Here is an 18373-nt window from a genome sequence, read left to right as displayed (position 1 = left end):
CAGACACTGTACCTTTTTAATTACCTCTTCTGACTTATATTTAAAATTTTGCTGGTTGACTTATAGGATAATTCATACTTTGCTATTGTTTTTTCCGCATTAGTGTACTTTTCTTATGCAAGGGCTTAATGTAGTGGAATCTGTTTTACTTCATGTTATTACTTTTTCCCCTGTTTTCTATTACATTGGTCCCTAAACTTTGTAATAATATATGAGGGAGATATGAGAATTTAATTAAATTAATTAGTAATACTAATAAAGGTACTTTTTCAAATTAATTTTTAATATTTAAAGAACAAAACTATTTTCCTGAATTATTTTGTTCTATTTGCATTATTTAGAGTAATTAACATAAAGTACATAATATAAATAGTAGTATATTGTGCTGTTGGGGAGAACCACTGTGGTTGAGTCTGTGGTCTCTTTTTGCTTAAACTGATTTTTGGTTTTTCGCTTTTAATAATTTGTGAATGAGGGTTAACCAAATGGATACCAACCCTTTGGGTAAAAACAATTATGTTTAGAATATATTTAGAGTAGGAGTCCTTTTAATTCACACCCCGTTTTCATTTTTAGCACTAAAAATGTATTTTAAAAAATCAATGTAAGCATATTCCAGAAGCCCTCCCACCCACCCCTTTCCCCAGTTTCTCATGTCGCTTTGTTATCAGCCCTCCTCCCACCACCCCCATCCCTGGAAGCCATCAAGCAGTTTACATTATCTCAAGTTTGCCTTTGCAAGAATGTTACATGCATGAAATCATATAGCATGTGGCCTTTTGAGTATGGCTTTTTTCACTTAGCATAATGACATTCATTCATATCTTGAGTGTATCAGTAGTTCCTTTTATTTCTGAATAATATTCCATTATATGGACTCTCCACTGTTTGTCCTTTCTCCAGTTAAGAGACATTTGGGTGGTTTCCAGTTTTTGTCAATTATGGAGGAAAAAATCCTCACAAGTATAAACATTTGCTACAGTTTTTCATGTGAACCTAAGTTCTTATTCTACTTGAATATATATTTAGGAGGGATGTTGCTGGGCTGTATCTAAAAGTGTATGTTTAACTTTAGAAAAATTGCCAAAGTCAACTTTTCCAAAGTGACTGTACTAATGTTGCGTTTCCATTAGCAGTATAGGACAATTCTAGTTACTCTGTATGCCCACTAGCACTTAGTATTTTCAGTTTTTCTTTTAAGCCACTCTAATGAGTAATGTCTTATTTTGATTTTAATTTGTATTTCCTTAATGACTAGTTATGTTTTGAGCATAGTTTCATGTTTTTAATTTGCCATTCATTTATGTTCTTTGGTGAGGTGTCTGTTCACATTTTTTGTCTGTTCTCTAAAATTTTTTTAAAAAATTTGTGTTGTTTAGAGATTTTTTTCAAGAATAGCATTTTCTGAATACAAGTCCTTGTTAGATATGTGATTTTTAACTGCTTTTCCCCCATCTGTGGCTTATCTTTTCCATAGCTTACTGTAACTTTTCTGTGCTTTTTAAAGAGCTGAGTTCTTCACATTCATGAAGCTCTATTTAACAGTTTTTACTTATGGATCATGGTTTTGATGTTGTATCATTGAAGTCTTTTGATTAACCTAAGCTTATAAAAGGTTTCTCCTATATTTTCACACTTTTATAGTTTTAGGTTTTGCATTTTGTTTTATGATACATTTTGAGGTTTTCTATATGGTGTGAGGTAGGGTTTGAGGCTCGTTTTTTTTACATTGGGATATTCATTAGATACAGCACCACTTGTTGAAAAGACTTTTTTCTCCAACAAGTTGCCTTTGCAAGCTGTACTGAAAATCAGTTGACCATGTGTTTGTGGGTCTGTATCTGGACTCTCTACTCTGTTCTGTTGATCTGTATATCTATCCTTTCTGTAGTACCTTATTGTCTTGCTCATTCTACTTTATAGTAAATCTGGAAATCAGATAGTGTAAGTCTCCCAACTGTAAGATTTATATCCAAGGATTTCATGGGGTTTGGTGCTATTGTAAATGGTACTCAAACTTTTAAGAATTTCTGATTATTCATTACAGTATGTAGAAATATGATTGTGTCTGTTAACCTTAATTGACTTTAAACTCAGTTCTAGTAGCTTTTTTTTGTTGATTCTTTAGGATTTTCTAATAGTCATGTCATCTGTCATTTCATTTCTTACATTCCAGTTAGTATGCCTGGTACTTCTTTTTCTTGCACTGGCTGAGACATCCACTGTAATGTGGAATAAGAGTGGTAAGAGCAGACATCATTGCTTCGTTTTTGATATTAGGGGGAAAATATTCAGTGTTTTAACATTAAGTATGATGTTAGGTGTAGGGTTTTTGTAATTGCTCTTTTAAGATTTTTTTCAAAGAAAAAATTTCTGAAAACCTATTTCAAAAATTGTTGAAATCAGGATAAAATCATAATGGTATCTTAAGACAGTGATGTAGTTGGCATTTGAGCCTGTGCATGCTCAAATTTGTGTAGTATTCCACATTGCATGACTAGACAGCTATAACCCTTCAACATTTCAGTTAACCAAGCGTTTGAGGGCCATTTGAGGAAGAAATAGAGCTCTGTTATCTGAGAACTTTCCTTTGATGGCTTCTGTTAAGGTCAAAGTAGTGCCAACATTAAAAAAATGATATCATAAGGAAATAATCAGATGTGAAATGTGAGGTATTCTGTAAAACAACTGACCTGGTTTCTTCAGTAAATAAATGCCATGTTTGAATAAAGATGAGTTGTTGTAAATTAAGGAGACTTGTGATTAACTTGAGAGGCAGTTGATAGACCTTATTTAGATTCTGGTTTCATATATAATGAAGTACTTGGGAGTGGAATTGCTTCAAAATATATCAAGAAAAACAAAAAGAAAGAAAAAAGCAGGATGGTTGAAGCAGATGACAGTGTTCGTAATTTGGTTTAGGAATTTATTTGAGGCCTGTTATTCTACGTTAAAGTATGTTTGAAGATTTTAAAGTATTTCTTTTAAATATTTTACTTATTTATTTAGTTATATTTTTGGCTGCATCAGGTCTTAGTTGCCGCACACGGGATCTTCGTTGTGGCACGGGGGAATTTTTGTTACAGCATGTGGGATCTTTCATTGCGGCATGTAGGCTTGTCTCTGGTTGTGGTGCGGGGGCTCCAGGGTGTGTGGGCTCTACAGTAGCATGGTGCGAGGGCTAAGTTGCCCTGTGGCATGTGTGATCTTAGTTCCCTGACCAGGGAACTGCATTGCAGGACAGATTCTTTACCACTGGACGACCAGGGAAGTCCCTAAAAAACCTTTTCTTTAAAAAGTGCAGAATGGGTGTCACCAAGAAGAAAATCTTGGAAAGACGAATGCGACACTTTTTTCATAAATGCTGCATCACCCATACTCTTTATGGTACAAAAGACTAATATGTGGAAAAAACTGACACTGGTGACTGATTTGAAGAGTAATTCAGAGGAGTTGGACTTTGAATGTTGATAAAGTTTTAGGAATTTTTAGCTTACATTAGGAAATGAAAGCAAATTTGTATGGGATGTTCCTTTTATTGAAATGTTAGCTTGCTTTCTCACTCAGGAAAGCTCTACCCTAAAGATAAATGTGTGAAAACAGAGATTCATGATGCCTTTGGAGAATTGTAGAAGATTTTTGGATGTTTTGTCTTGAACAGAGATAACGTATTGCTAGCAGGAATGCTTATTTGCTGTACTTTATTTCTATTTCTCTAGTTATAAATGATATAAAATGTCTCTGACAGAGGTTAATTTGGAAAAATTTGGTAGGTCACAATTAGGCATGTAGTCAGGAAGATTAAAAATTATCTGACACCCCAAGAAAAAAAATATCCAGTTTTATCATTTTAAAAAAGTCCTGTAGAGAAAACCCTTAAATGCAAGTACACTTTTTTGAATTCTTTCATTGGAGCATAAGGAGAGATGCGTTTTGAGGCTTCGTTGGTGTGGTAGATGCTTTAAAAATGCTTTGTGGATTAACATATGTTCTAATTCTCTGTCAGAATTTTCTCTGGTGAGTACTTTTGTCAAGGCAACAAGTACAAGGGAGAGGAAATTTTCTTCTGCAAATGTCTTTTGCATCCTTTCAATTTTTGGCTATGTTGAAATGAATTAATATAATTTAGAAGAAAATTAGCTGTTTTCTCTAGGTCATTTTATAATTTTTACATGTGAAAAGAACATTAGGAATGCATGAGGCATTGTTAGTCTGTTGGATTCTCTTGAGTTAAGAGTTACTTGTGGCTCTGAGTAATGCGCCAGCATCTTTCAGAGACAAATACGATGCTCCCCAAAATGTTAAACATTAATGAAAGTATGAGTTCAGGAAATAAATTTGATGTTATATTAAGATTTAATTTTCTGACATTCTACCTAAAATCATGTCCTTAAAATCCTGTTCAGAAAGTGCTTTCAAAACATTTAGAGAAATTTGTGCAATGTCATTTTTGGGTATTTTTTTGCTTTTGGTTTTCTTTCTGAAAATACATATGATAACCTTTGTATTAATTTGTGACATTTTGTTACTTTAAATAGAACTTTAACAAAATTAGTCTTTGTGACACTATTAGGTAGAAAGGTTAATTTGAGTATTTTGGATGATTTCAAACTTTGAAGAGACAGGTTGGTAAGACCTTTATGTGAGGGGGTTGTACCATGCCTGTACTGCAATAACTTTAAAATCGAAACACGTTATTCCCTTCTGTACATGACTATTTTATGACTTTGGGTGAGTATTTAACTTCTTTTCTCTGTTTCATTGTGGGTTAATGGACTTAAATTAACTCATTAACTTTGCTTTAGACAAATAATTTTAAAGTTTCTTTTATTTTTATTTGGATGGCTCTGCTTACTGGTTCATTTTTTTGTTTTGCTTTGTTTTGTTTTGTTTTCAGTTGTGGAAGAAGGACTCTGGGAAAATGGCCTTTCCTACGAATGTCGGACGCTGCTCTTCAAAGCGATCCACAATTTATTAGAAAGGTAAGAGAAGGAACAGCATCACAGTGGTTTTGACATACCAAATGTAATGCTAGATACTCAGAGGGTTTCCTGTAATTCTGAAAACACTTTAACATACCGCTTTATAAAAATGTATATAAATCTCGTTTCTTTTTACATTGATACAGTTTCAAACTTAGAGAATTTTTAGGAATAGCACAGAGAAATTCATATATCCTTTTACACAGCTTCACTAACAGTTTTTCTTTTGCCCAGTTTGCTTTCTGATTTGTGTGATTCCTCACCTCTCACCCCCCACCCCCCTGCTTTGCACCCAGTGGGTCATGTGTGTGCATATTCGCATTTATTCCCTCAAACACCTGAAAGTCATTTCTACACGTAAGATTCTTTTTCTGTAACTCTGAAGTATTTAGGTGTACATTTCCTAAGAACAAGGACATCCTCTTATATAAGCCCAGTACAATTATGAAAATTAGGAAATAAAACATTGATAAAATGCCATTATCTAATCCGTAGTTCAGCTCAGATGTTATCATTTGTCCCAGTTAAATTCTTTTTAGCTTAATCTTCCTCCCCCAAGATTAGTCTGTAATCATACATTATATTTAGTTCTCATGTCATTTTAAATCTAGAAGAGTTCCTTAACCTTTCTTTTTCTTTCTCAGCATTAATGTTTTGAATGAGTTCAGGCCATATGTTTTATATAATGTCCCTCAATTTGAGATAATTTCCTCATGATTACATTTAGTTTATGCTTTTTCAGTAGGAATAGCGCAGAAGTTATGTTGTGTCCTTCTCAGTATATCAAAAGAGGAGGCCCGTTTGTTGAGTGTCTCATTATTAAAGATATTAACATTGATCACTCTCTTGAGGTGGTGTTCTGCCAAGTTTATCCACTGTAAATTAATAAGTACTTGTTAACTATGATCTTTGTTATTTTTGCCTTTGAAATTAATAAATAATTTGTGGACAGATCCAATGAGATTGTATAATTATCTCATTTGTTACCATATTCTGAGTCACTTGTTTAAGCTTCTACTGGTGGTCCTTGTCTATATCAGTTATTACTTGTATGACTGTAATGTTCTTTTGTAAGGAAAAGATTTTCAGTTTCTCCCATGGATTTATGTATTTATCTCCCTTTTTCTGTCTGTCTATATAAATTTGGAAAAAAGGGATTCCTGTTTTACTCCATGAATTATAATTTATTACTATTATTTAATTTGATACCTAAGTTATTCCAGGTCTGGCCAGAGGGGAGCCCCTTCATGATGGCTCCTGTGGTTTTTTCACAAATTTGAGCATCTCCTTACTTCCTGGTGTAACAATGTGTCCCAGGCTCTGGATGGTATTTTAAGGGGAGAAATAGATGAGAAAGAATAGGTTATTTATGAATTTCTATGGGAAAAACTTTGTATTTCTTTCCCTGAGTTTATATATGGTTCTTTTAGGCAATCAAAACTGGAAGGACATTCTCGTACCTTTACATTTCTTATCGAAGCTATTATCTAGGGTAATATCACTGCAATACCACTGCTTAGGATTCTTAAGTTACAGTTGATAATTTGTCATAATTTAAGTCACTCAGAAAGATCTTTCCCACCAAATTTATCAATTTTTCATTCTGAACTTTTGTTCCTACTTCTGTGATTTGGAGTAGACCTTAGAGGCTATTTGTTACGAAGGCAGTATATTTTAGAAGCATTGATTTTAAGAGTTGAATACTCCTAAATATTTCAAATATTTGGTAATTCTTTCTCCTATTGCAAAACAGAACAAAACATAAGCATACAAAAACCCCCTTCAGGAAAATGTGAAAATTTACTATTTCCATAATCCTGTGTCAGAATAAAGCTCTAATATTGGTATAGTAATTAATGTACCTTTAAAGACAGTCCTTTTTACATAATTTTTAATGAATATGGAACAAAGTACATATTTTAAAAACTGTAGCTCGCAACATTGTTTTTTATATCAATTTATTCTTTTCAGAAAAATATTAATGAATCTGTGACTGAATTGCATTCTTTTTAGTATTTTGTGTTTTATATGGTAGCATGTTTCTTTGTTGGAAGAAAATTAGAAGAGCGGAAAAACTGGGAGAAAAGAGAAATGTAGAAAATTTATTCTGTGCTAATGCATTCAGAATTTGTGATAGAAACTGGTAAGATTGGTAAGATTGAATTATTTTATAAGAAAGTTAATTGTGTCATATGCAGTATGTCATAATAAAGCTTGAGATAGTTCTGAAGACTTTTGGGTTAGACCTTGGTTTGGTTTCAGGGTCTGCTGCTTGGACAGTTGCCCTAACCTCACTAAGTCTTAGTTAGTGCCCTTTCAATTAAATATAGGGTACTGTGCATCTTGAGTTTTTGTTGGATGATCTGTATGATGCCTGCCACATAATGCCTTGACCTGTTTTCAATAATTATTAATTCCTTTTCCCCATAAATTATTATTTTGCATATTTTAACTTGAATCCTCCTGTAAGAATTTATTTTGAAACAAATAAAACAGTGTTTCTTTTAGAAAATAATAAGTAATTATTTCGGCTCCCTTCCTACTATTAGAGCGGTTGAGTTGAGATTCTTTTGAAAAATTGTAATAGTTCTTTTGTCCTCTAAAATAATGTTCTCTTTTCATCAGACTTTAAGTAACTGTGTTCTGTGAATGAAAATTACCCTACTCATGAGGCAGGGAAGCATTTTACGTGGTTGTTTCTCGCTCTCTTTAGTCATTGTCGACAGAGGCTGGGCTGGCTAACACATGCTTGCCCTTTTGTTCTTCTCGTAGCTTAGAGCACTCGCTGTAACTTACTTATCTGTTTACGACGTAAATTTATTGAGATACCGTTTACCATCTTATTCTCGACACTTTTCTGTTATGTCTTTCCATTTCTGTTTAAATAAGATTGACTTAGTTTCCCAGGGTGTGGATGTTTTGAGTTTCTGTTTTCTAGCATGAAAGCCAGAACCGAGGTTATTGAAACACATCAGCAAAGAATGTACCACTTGAAGGGTGCTTGTGCTTCCTGAACCATTTTTTTCCCTTTAGTTTGCATTTTAACAAAGCTTATACAATTGATTTATTATTACTGCTTTTAATTTTTTTAAGCATATGGATTTGTTTAATTAAAAAGGAATTCCATTAACTATTTTGAGACGCTCTCACTTATAGCTAAGCAGTAGTTGTATACATCGATCTTTATAGAAGATGGTGGTTGCTAGTATATACAGAATGATGGGTCACCGCAGTGGTTTATTAAAAGTAATTTCACTACAGAAATGAAGATAGCATTGTAAACTTCACATACAGTGAGATCATTTCATTCTTTGTTGCTGTTGATTGGTGCTTCAATAATACTATATTGATGCTGTGTAGAGATTTTTTTTTTTCTTTTCTTTCTTCTTTTTTCTTTTTTTTTTTTGGCTGCACCATGTGGCCTGTGGGATCTCAGTTCCCCAACCAGGGATTGAACCCAGGCTACAGCAATGAAAGTGCCAAATCCTAAACACTAGATCACCAGGGAACTCCCTAGAAAATTTAAAATTCAAAAGTAATTTGACTTCAGATATTTATCTTTCATTTACTCATTTCTCCAGTAACTTTTCAATATTTGCATACAGTGTATTGTATACATCTGACCAGTGTCATCTGTTCATTAAAAACAAAAGCAAAAACAAAAAAACACCTCACTGCTGCTTACTCTAGAGCATTTTCCATCAAGGTGTCGGACAGAAGCTAACATATCTGGCTTTAATTTTATGTGCCTTTCCTGGGGCACCCATTTCTAGAAGTCCATTTCTTGCCTGTCTTCAGAGGCAAGAGATATTTGGGGTCTCGGCTCTGCCAATTATGTAACTATATGACATGGGCAAATGACTTAAGCTTACTGAGTTCCTATTCTTTACCTATAAAATGGTGAAGGATTGTTTTTCTGAGCACAGTAACTTTCTTGTTATAAGAGCTCAATAAATGGTTAACTGCTGTTAATATTAGCTAACAGAAGTATTGATATTACTATTTCCAAGGTTGGACACAACATTTAAAAGTCAGTCTGTTTACCCAGCTAATTCTGAAATACTGTTCTAAATAGTATATCCTTTTTATGTGGTCATCCATCCTTTCCTTGAATACTTCTGATTATGTGAGCCTAGCTTCCCAAAGGAATTCTTTTCATCTTCTGAGAGTACTCATTGTTAGAAAGTCTTTCTTATGCTGAGCAGAAATGTCTCCCTGTAATTTTCTTTAACTTGAGTCTGTTCTTTGGGGGTCATATATAATTCATCTAATCCTACTTCCATGTGGTGGCCTGTTTACTATCTTGGTCCCCTGTGTTGTTTATTTTTCCTTGTTTGTGGTTCTTACTGTATATCCTTATATATTCTTAGTATATATCCTCACCCCTTTCCTCCAGTCTTGCAGATATTCCTCTAGTCAGTCCAATTCTCTTCATTTTGATTGCCACCAGCCTACTTTAAGGCTTCAAAAGTGTTTCATGAAGTATTGCAGTGGCCTCTTTAATCAATCAAGTTAGGCTCAGTTATGCCGCAGTAACAAAAAGCCTGAAAGATCTTTCTTTTGACAGTTGAGGTTCATTTCTTACTCATGCTGCTTGTCCACTGTGAGCCATTTACTGCAGCACTGCTCTACATCCTCTTCCCTCCAGGCAGGAATTATGCTGTTGGGGTACCCCATGTCAAAGACCCCTGGTAAAGAGCAAAGAACAAAGGCAAAACCTGTAATACTCATTGAAGCCTCTGTTCAGAAGTGGTACATGCCATTTTTGCTCATATTTCATTGACCAAGACATTTACCACCAAGCTTAAAGTCAAATGGATGAGAAAGTAGTATCCATTAATGGGAGGTACCAAAGTCACATGGCCAAGCTTGATGTCAGTGGGACAGGGAGGGATAGCACATATTTGGGAAAAGAATACAATGTACCATACTTAATTGAGGTCTTCTCTCTTCTAATAATCTATCCTCCAAACAGGTGCTGGTTATACTACTAAAACACAGATATGTTTCTAAACCACAATTATTGGTGTATTTATACATGCTTTTAAATCCTTTGAGCCATATTGGCTTCTTTTGGTATTTTCTTCACCTGTCATTTCTGAGGCAAAATTTCAGTATCTGAAAGTGTGTAGGCCTTCTAATTTTTATGGTTTTAGATCATACAGTCATGGTTATTCTTCCTTTCTTCTGAGAAAGTAGTGTGCTTCCTATTTTCTTTAATGATCAATTATCCCTTTTTGGCAAAAGGACCAGAATAATAAAATACCATTAATTTGTTTTTTCACTTCTGTAGAATCTCTGCTGATCTGACTTGACTCTCCTCCTCCACCCTTCTGTGCCTGCTCTCTCTCTCTCTTTCTCTCTCTTTTTAAAAATAATGCTCTATTTCAGATTGTTCTTCATCAGTCTTTGCAATTTCGTGGGATTTTGTATATATTTCTAATGAACTAGTCAAAGGTTACACTTTGTATTTTAAGTTTAGGTTGTCTTACACTCCTCACTAATGGAGAAGTACTTTGTTGTGAATAGATGGTGGAAAACAAAAACTTGCAGTCATTTTTCAGAAATTTTTTCATTTGGCATTTTTAATATTGCAGATTTAATGGCTATTACTCTTATTATAATTTGTATAGTTTTCATAATATACCATATCCTTCTCATGTAACTCTGTTTAAATGAAGTAAAACATTTGATTGAAAAGCTTTAAAACAAATCCAGGAAGTGTGTGCAGTTCATATCACCCAGAGTTTTTATTATTGCCTCAGTGATTTACACCACATATGGGACTTATGAAAATCTTGCTTTTGTAGCTTTGAAGAAATACTTAAAATGTCTGCCATAATGCTGTCAAATTGGCATTGTGTGTGGTAGTATACTTTAATTTTAATTTTCTTAAGTTTTTAGAATTAAACACAGCTGATTTTTATGGAAAGGTTTTGTTTGTTTGCTTTTTGTTTTTTCCCCTCTAAAATGCAAATCATTGCTCTGAACACAGTGGAAGATTACATGGGTCTCTTGAAGCTGAGCTGTTATGCTCTGTCCAGTCCATGCTTACTTAGGGAGACCTTAATCTGTGGGTATTCGATGTTTGTAAAACGTAATGGCTCTTTGGAGGAGTCCAGTGGTGCTGTTTTCCTAATGGATTGTCGGCATATTCACCCCATGGTGGTTTCTCACACAGCTGTAAAATTGCCTTTGGCCCGGAGCTTCTTAGTTTGCCAAGAGTTGGTGTTTAGAGTGAAGATACTCAATTTGGAGAAGTACAGGAAAAATAACATGGAGAAAATTGAAATTATCTAATAACAGTAGTATTATATTCATAAATTAGTAGCATTCAATGCCCTATGGTATTATGATCCAGTGGAGGTGAATATCAGAGGGCAAATGAGCAAGGTCCTTGGATGTGGTGGTTCAAGGATTTCAACATGGTAAATATATTCAGTAGAGAATGGTGGTAGTAGAGCCCTAGTTGAAGAAATGGTTATGTAACGCTGCAACATTGAGGGTCCTTGGGTAAATACTGTGATAAGAGGAGCCGGAAATGAGTGGTTAATAAACTCCCATTTTATTGAATTTCTACAGAGTGCAGTTCTTTAAAGGAAGTAGGAAAATGAGCCTTTAGACCTAAGGGGCGTGTGCATTAAAGGAAGAGACAGTACAAACATTATAGACACAAGTGAATGAAAGCATATATCTAATTGTAAAAGTCTAGAGAAAAACATCATTTTATCTATTTATTAATATTTTTAGGCCTGGGAAAGAGTCAAGACTTTAAATTTAAATTTATTGCAAATCAAAACCACAATGAGGTGTCACCTCACACCAATCAGAATGGCCATTATCAAAAAATCTAGAAACAATAAATGCTGGAGAGGGTGTGGAGAAAAGGGAACCCTCCTGCGCTGTTGGTGGGAATGTAAATTGATACAGCCACTATGGAAAACAATATGGAGGTTCCTTAAAAAACTAAAAATAGAACTACCATATGACCCAGCAGTCCCACTACTGGACATATACCTGGAGAAAACCATAATTCAACAAGATACATGTACCACAATTTTGCATTGCAGCATTATTTACAATAGCCAGGACATGGAAGCAACCTAAATGTCCATCAACAGATGAATGGATAAAGAAGATGTGGCACATATATACAATGGACTATTACTCAGCCATAAAAAGGGATGAAGTTGAGCTATTCGTAGTAAGGTTGGATGGACCTAGAGCCTGTCATACAGAGTGAAGTAAGCCAGAAAGAGAAGAACAAATACCATATGCTAACGCATGTTTACGGAATCTAGAAAAATGGTGCTGATGAACCTAGTGGCAGGGTAGGAATAGAGATGCAGATGTAGAGAAAGGACTTGCAGACACCAGGGGGAGGGGAAGCTGGGATGTAGTGAGAGAGTAGCATTGACATATACATACTACCAAATGTAAAATAGATGGCTAGTGGGAAGCTAATACAGAGCACAGGGAGACTGGTTTGATGCTTTGTGAAGACTTAGTGGGGTGGGATGGGGAGGTTGGGAGGGAGGCTCAAGAGGGAGGGGATATGGGGATGTATGTATACATGTGGCTCTTTCACTTTGTTGTACAGAAGAAACTGACACAATAGTGTAAAGCAATTATACTCCAATAAAGATTTAAAAAATTTAAATTTATTATTATTGTTAGTGTGGTTAGAGAGTAGGATTAGACACTAAATGTTTGAAAATAGATTGGACGTTTCAGGTGAGGCTAGTCCTACAAAAGACCTGAGCCTTCTATGGAGATTTTGGAGAGGGTGGAAATAATAGGGATTACTTGGCTAGAGGAGGCAGCATCCACTGGGGCACAGTAGGAACCCAGAGTAATACAGATAGAAGGGATCAGTTGAAAAAGGTTTCTTCAGCCTTAAAATATATGGGTTTCTTCTGTTTAGTTTGGAATTGGGAGCACTGCAGTTTCTTGGGAGGAGACTTCTTTGCATATATATTTGATGTAGATTGGATTGCTGAGGTAAAGACTTTGATGCTGGTGAGGAGGATGTTCTGGTATGAAGTTATATAAAACATCTGAGCAGCTCTGTAAGTAGATGATAACACTAAGAGGCAGTTTAGTTGAGGATGTGGTAGAGGAACACTATCCTTGGACTTTTTAATCTATGAAAACTATCATACCAACATAATATGAGGGACCCAGAAGGAGCCAAGCCAGTGGTGGTTCTCTTCTAAACCTTCCAACTCTCCCATCTGGGAAATGGCTTGCTGATTTATGCTGTGGCTGCTGCTGTGGCTCTTGTAAACTTACATCAAGTCTTCCCATGGCTTTGGGACTAGAGACTGGGGCTTGTCAACTTCAGAGTCAAGTTGTTCTTGTAGTCAATTATTTAGAGCCATTTGTTATGACACAGAAATGTGTACACATACAACCTGATTTCTTTTTTATTTTTCAGCACCTGTTTCTTTGCTTCTTGAAACAATGATTTTTAGGGAGGTAGTAGGGGGCTTATAATTATTTCTAAAGAGAAATACTTACCTAGATCTGTTGTAAAAAAAACATTTTTTAAATCGGAGATCACATTTAGGTCTTTTATCCATTTTGAGTTTATTTTTGTGTATGGTGTTAGGAAGTGTTCTAATTTCATTCTTTGCATGTAGCTGTCCAGTTTTCCCAGCACCATTTATTGAAGAGGCTGCCTTTTCTCCATTATATATCCTTGCTTCCTTTGTCATAGGTTAGTTGACTGTAGTTTATCTCTGGGCTTTCTATCCTGTTCCATTGATCTATATTTCTGTTTTTGTGCCAGTACCATACTGTCTTGATCACTGTGGCCTTGTAGTATAGCCTGAAGTCAGGAAGCCTGATTCCCCCAACTCCGTCTTTCCTTCTCAAGATTGCTTTGGCTATTCAGGGTCTTTTGCATTTCCATACAAATCGTAAAATGTCTTGTTCTAGTTCTGTGAAAAATGCCATTAGTAATTTGATGGGGATTGCATTGAATCTGTAAATTGCTTTGGGTAGTATAGTCATTTTCACAATGTTGATTCTTCCAATCCCTCCATCTGTTTGTGTCTTTGAATTCTTTCATTAGTGTCTTATAGTTTTCTGAGTACAGGTCTTTTACCTTCTTGCTTAGGTTTATTCCTAGGTATTTTATTCTTTTTGTTGCAATGGTGAATGGGATTGTTTCCTTAATTTCTCTTTCTGATCTTTCGTTGTTGGTGTATAGAAATGCAAGAGATTTCTGTGTTAATTTTGTATCCTGCAACTTTACCACATTCATTGATTAGCTCAAGTAGTTTTCTGGTGGCATCTTTAGGATTTTCTATGTATAGTATCATGTCATCTGCGAACAGTGACAGTTTTACTTCTTCTTTTCCAATTTGGATTCCTTTGATTTCTTTTTCTTCTCTGATTGCTGTGGCAAGGACTTCCAAAACGATGTTGAATAGTAGTGGTGAGAGTGGACATCCTTGTCTTGTTCCTGATCTTAGAGGGAATGCTTGCAGTTTTTCACCATTGAGAATGATGTTTGCTGTGGGTTTGTCATATGTGGCCTTTATTATGTTGAGGTAGTTTCCCTCTATGCCCACCTTCTGGAGAGTTTTTATCATAAATGGGTGTTGAATTTTGTCAAAAGCTTTTTCTGCATCTATTGAGATGATCATGTGGTTTTTATCCTTCAGTTTGTTAATGTGGTGTATCACTGATTGATTTGTGTATATTGAAGAATCCTTGCATTCCAGGGATAAACCCCACTTGATCATGGTGTATGATCCTTTGAATGTGTTGTTGGATTCTGTTGGCTAGTATTTTGTTGAGGATTTTTGCATCTAAATTCAGTGATATTGGTCTGTAGTTTTCTTTTTTTGTAGTATCTTTGGTTTTGGTATCAGGGTGATGGTGGCTTCATAAAATGAGTTTGGGAGTGTTCCTTCCTCTGCAGTGTTTTGGAAGAGTTTGAGAAGGATGGACAGCTACATGGAAAAGAATGAAATTAGAACACGCCTTAACACCATACACAAAAATAAACTCAAAATGGCTAAAAGACCTAAATGTGAGGCCAGACACTATAAAACTCCTAGAGGAAAACATAGGAAGAACACTCTTCGACGTAAATAACAGCAAGATCTTTTTTGATCCACCCCCTAGAATAATGGAAATAAAAACAAAAATAAATAAGTGGGACCTAATGAAACTTCAAAGCTTCTGCACAGCAAAGGAAACTATAAGCAAGACGAAAAGACAACCCTCAGAATGGGAAAAAATATTTGCAAACGGATCAACAGGCAAAGGATTAATCTCCAAAATATATCAACAGTTCATCCAGCTCAATATCAAAAAAACAAACAACCCAATCCAAAAATGGGCAGAAGACCTAAATAGGCATTTCTCCAAAGAAGACATACAGATGGCCCAGAGGCACATGAAAAGCTGCTCAACATCACTAATTATGAGAGAAATGCAAATCAAAACTACCATGAGGTATCACCTCACACTGGTTAGAATGGGCATCATCAGAAAATCTACAAATGGTAAATGCTGGAGAGGGTGTGGAGAAAAAGGAATGCTCTTGCATTGCTGGTGGGAATGTAAATTGATACAGCCACTATGGAAACAGTATGGAGGTTTCTTGCAAAACTAAAAATAGAACTGCCATATGACCCAGCAATCCCACTGCTGGGCATATACCCAGAGAACACCGTAATTCAGAAAGACACATGCACTCCAATGTTCACTGCAGCACTATTTTCAATAGCCAGGACATGGAAGCAGCCTAAATGTCCATCAACAGATGAATGGATAAAGGAGATGTGGTGCATACATGCAGTGGAATATTACTCAGCTGTAAAAAGCAATGAAACTTGGACATTTGTAGAGACATGGATGGACCTAGAGACTGTCATGCAGAGTGAAGTGAGTCAGAAAGAGGAAAACAAGTATTGTATATTAACACATATATGTGGACTATAGAAAAATGGTGCAAATCAACCAGTTTGCAAGGCAGCAATAGAGACCCAGATGTAGAGAACAAACATATGGACACCAAGTGGGGAAAGCGGGGAGGGTTGGGTGTTGGGGAATGAATTGGGAGATTGGGATACCAAATTGTACACCCTAAATATATGCAGTTTATTGTAAAAAATTAAAAAATAAAAAGTTAAAAAAAAATCTGAAGTCACATTGTAATCTTTATAGATAATATTAAAGACAAAATTTACAGAATTTTGTCATATCTTAATAGTAAGGTAATTTTGAAAATCTCAGTAACAGTATCTAGCGTTACTGAATGGACAGCCAGGATTAACTGATACATAGTCTTAGCACTGCTTTTGGCAGATGAAGTATGTCTGCTAGGCCTATATATTTGTCAACTTAAATGTAAATTTTGTCCCTCAAAAACAATAAAATAAAGGTTGCTAGACTATAAAAGAGGGAAGTTATATTTCTGATCTTCTTTATACCTTGGCATTATCTCTTTTAAAAAGATTTACTTAATTTTGTTCTTTGAGTATAATTAAAGCATATGGGCAGTAGTGCCAGTCTTCCTAAATAGTTTTCAACGTCTGTGTGATTTCCCACATGTTGGGTATCTATTATGAGTTGTTTGGGGTGAGTGGTGATGGACTGTAAAGAAATGAAGTACATAATTTTTTTTTTTCACCTCAAACACATACACACAAGAAAATTCAAATAACAGTGTGAGGCTGCCCATGATTAGAGGTTACAAACAAGAAGAGTAACAGTATTATACTGTGAATAGAAAAAATTCATTGGTGTACAGCATTCATTTCTCAGATATTTAGTGAGCACCTATTACTTTAGAGCAGAACATAAAGCATATTGTATAATAGGCACTTAAATATTTGTTGAATATTGCCAGTAAATAAGGTAGATAACCGTGTCTGCCCCCAAATTGCTCATAGCTTCTTGGGAGAGAAGAGCCACAGAAATGATTCATTACAACTCAGTGCTGATTCATAGATACTAGAGTGCTCTGCTGATCTGGGACAGGAAAGATGAACAGAATTAAATGAGAGGAGGAAGGGATTGAGTGGGATAAAGGGAGGGCTTCTTGGCCAAAGCAGGGTTAGTAGTGATTAATGGTAGTGAGTACAGAAGTTATCACTCTAGGATCTGCTTCAGAGTTCACCAACCCTATGGAATTGTATGCAGTATTTTGCTTTTCCTTGCCTTTTTTAGGGGAAAGAATCTATAATAACTTTCATTAGATTTTTTTTTTTAAAACATGGACTCATGACCCCAAAGTGATTGAGAACCAAGGGCTTATTAGTACCTCAGTATATTGTCTGGTATTGAGCCAGCATAGTCCCAGGTATCAATCAGGTGGTAGAACTGTCTCGTAGCAAAGCCACATCTCATATTTCCTACCATAACTTAAAAAGTACAAAACCCCAGATGGAAATACTTTCTGTACTGCTTAGTCTTGGAGGATCCTTGTGTATCTCTCTCTCTCTCTCTCTCTCTCTCTCTCTCTGTGTGTGTGAGAGAGAGAGAGAGAGAGAGTTTCTTTTTTGCACCAGCCATAATTGAAATTTAAGAGACCGAGGAATGTAAAAATTGATAGTGATAGCTGCTGAGTTCTTTTTACTTGTTTCTCGAGTAAAAAGAAACTTTGCCTTCATACTTACCCGTATCTACATCTAATTCAGCAATTCTGTAATTCTCTCTTGAGTTGGGGGTCAGGGCAGAGAAAGGGAGCACATTTAGCATCTTTACTAATTTGGTCCCAACCTTCTCTGAGAAACTTGGTGACTTTGCTTTCTGCCACATCACTGGTGACAGCATGACTTTTGATGGCTCCCTTATGCAGAAATAAGTCAGTTGCAAATCCAAAACTGTGTTTAAAACACTGCTTCATCCAGTGCAGTTGTGTGTTCTCATGTTTTCCTTTCAATGTGAGGGTAATCACTGATCACACAGAAACTGATTAGTGGTTGAAAATCATCTAAGTCATTTATGACTCTCATTTGGAGCCAGATGGCTTTGAATTGAAGGATCAGTAGTTTCCATGACTGTTCTGTGTATTAGTGATAATAACCTTTTGTTGACATTGCCTGACAAAGAAATATCATCTGTAGCGGAAACTCCAGGAGATAGAGTAGCACAGAGAGTTAGACTCTCAGCATTTTCTTTAGCTTTTTGCCTATTGCTTTTGTCCGTAAGTGGTCGGCTTTGCACTGCTACTCCTCAACTCCAATCCCTCATTTGTTCTGGAATGAAAACAGTAAATAGAATTTATGGCTTTTACTTCATAGAAGGGCAAGAGTTTTGAAACAAACTTTACACATTGTCCTCTTTAATCAGAGATATTTTATGTTTTTTGTTTCACATTATACTGTCTAAAGCCTTGGAGTTTTTTCTGTCCATAAACTGTAAATTCA

General features: G+C 35.5%; 1 protein-coding gene across 2 annotated transcripts in view; it reads left to right on the top strand.

Annotated features, from left to right (window-relative positions):
* MED13L (mediator complex subunit 13L) overlaps positions 1–18373 on the top strand; it is a 298152-nt gene that overhangs the window by 146323 nt on the left and 133456 nt on the right. For both annotated transcript variants that reach the window (XM_057746699.1, XM_057746698.1), the window contains exon 3: positions 4898–4982. In XM_057746699.1, the coding sequence (XP_057602682.1) occupies positions 4898–4982 (85 nt within the window). The remainder of the gene's footprint in view (positions 1–4897; positions 4983–18373) is intronic.

This window comes from Hippopotamus amphibius, chromosome 8, assembly GCF_030028045.1.
Source record: "Hippopotamus amphibius kiboko isolate mHipAmp2 chromosome 8, mHipAmp2.hap2, whole genome shotgun sequence".
Lineage (NCBI taxonomy): Eukaryota > Metazoa > Chordata > Mammalia > Artiodactyla > Hippopotamidae > Hippopotamus > Hippopotamus amphibius.
Note: the sequence above shows the minus strand (reverse complement) of the source record. Positions and strands in the feature narration are given on the sequence as shown.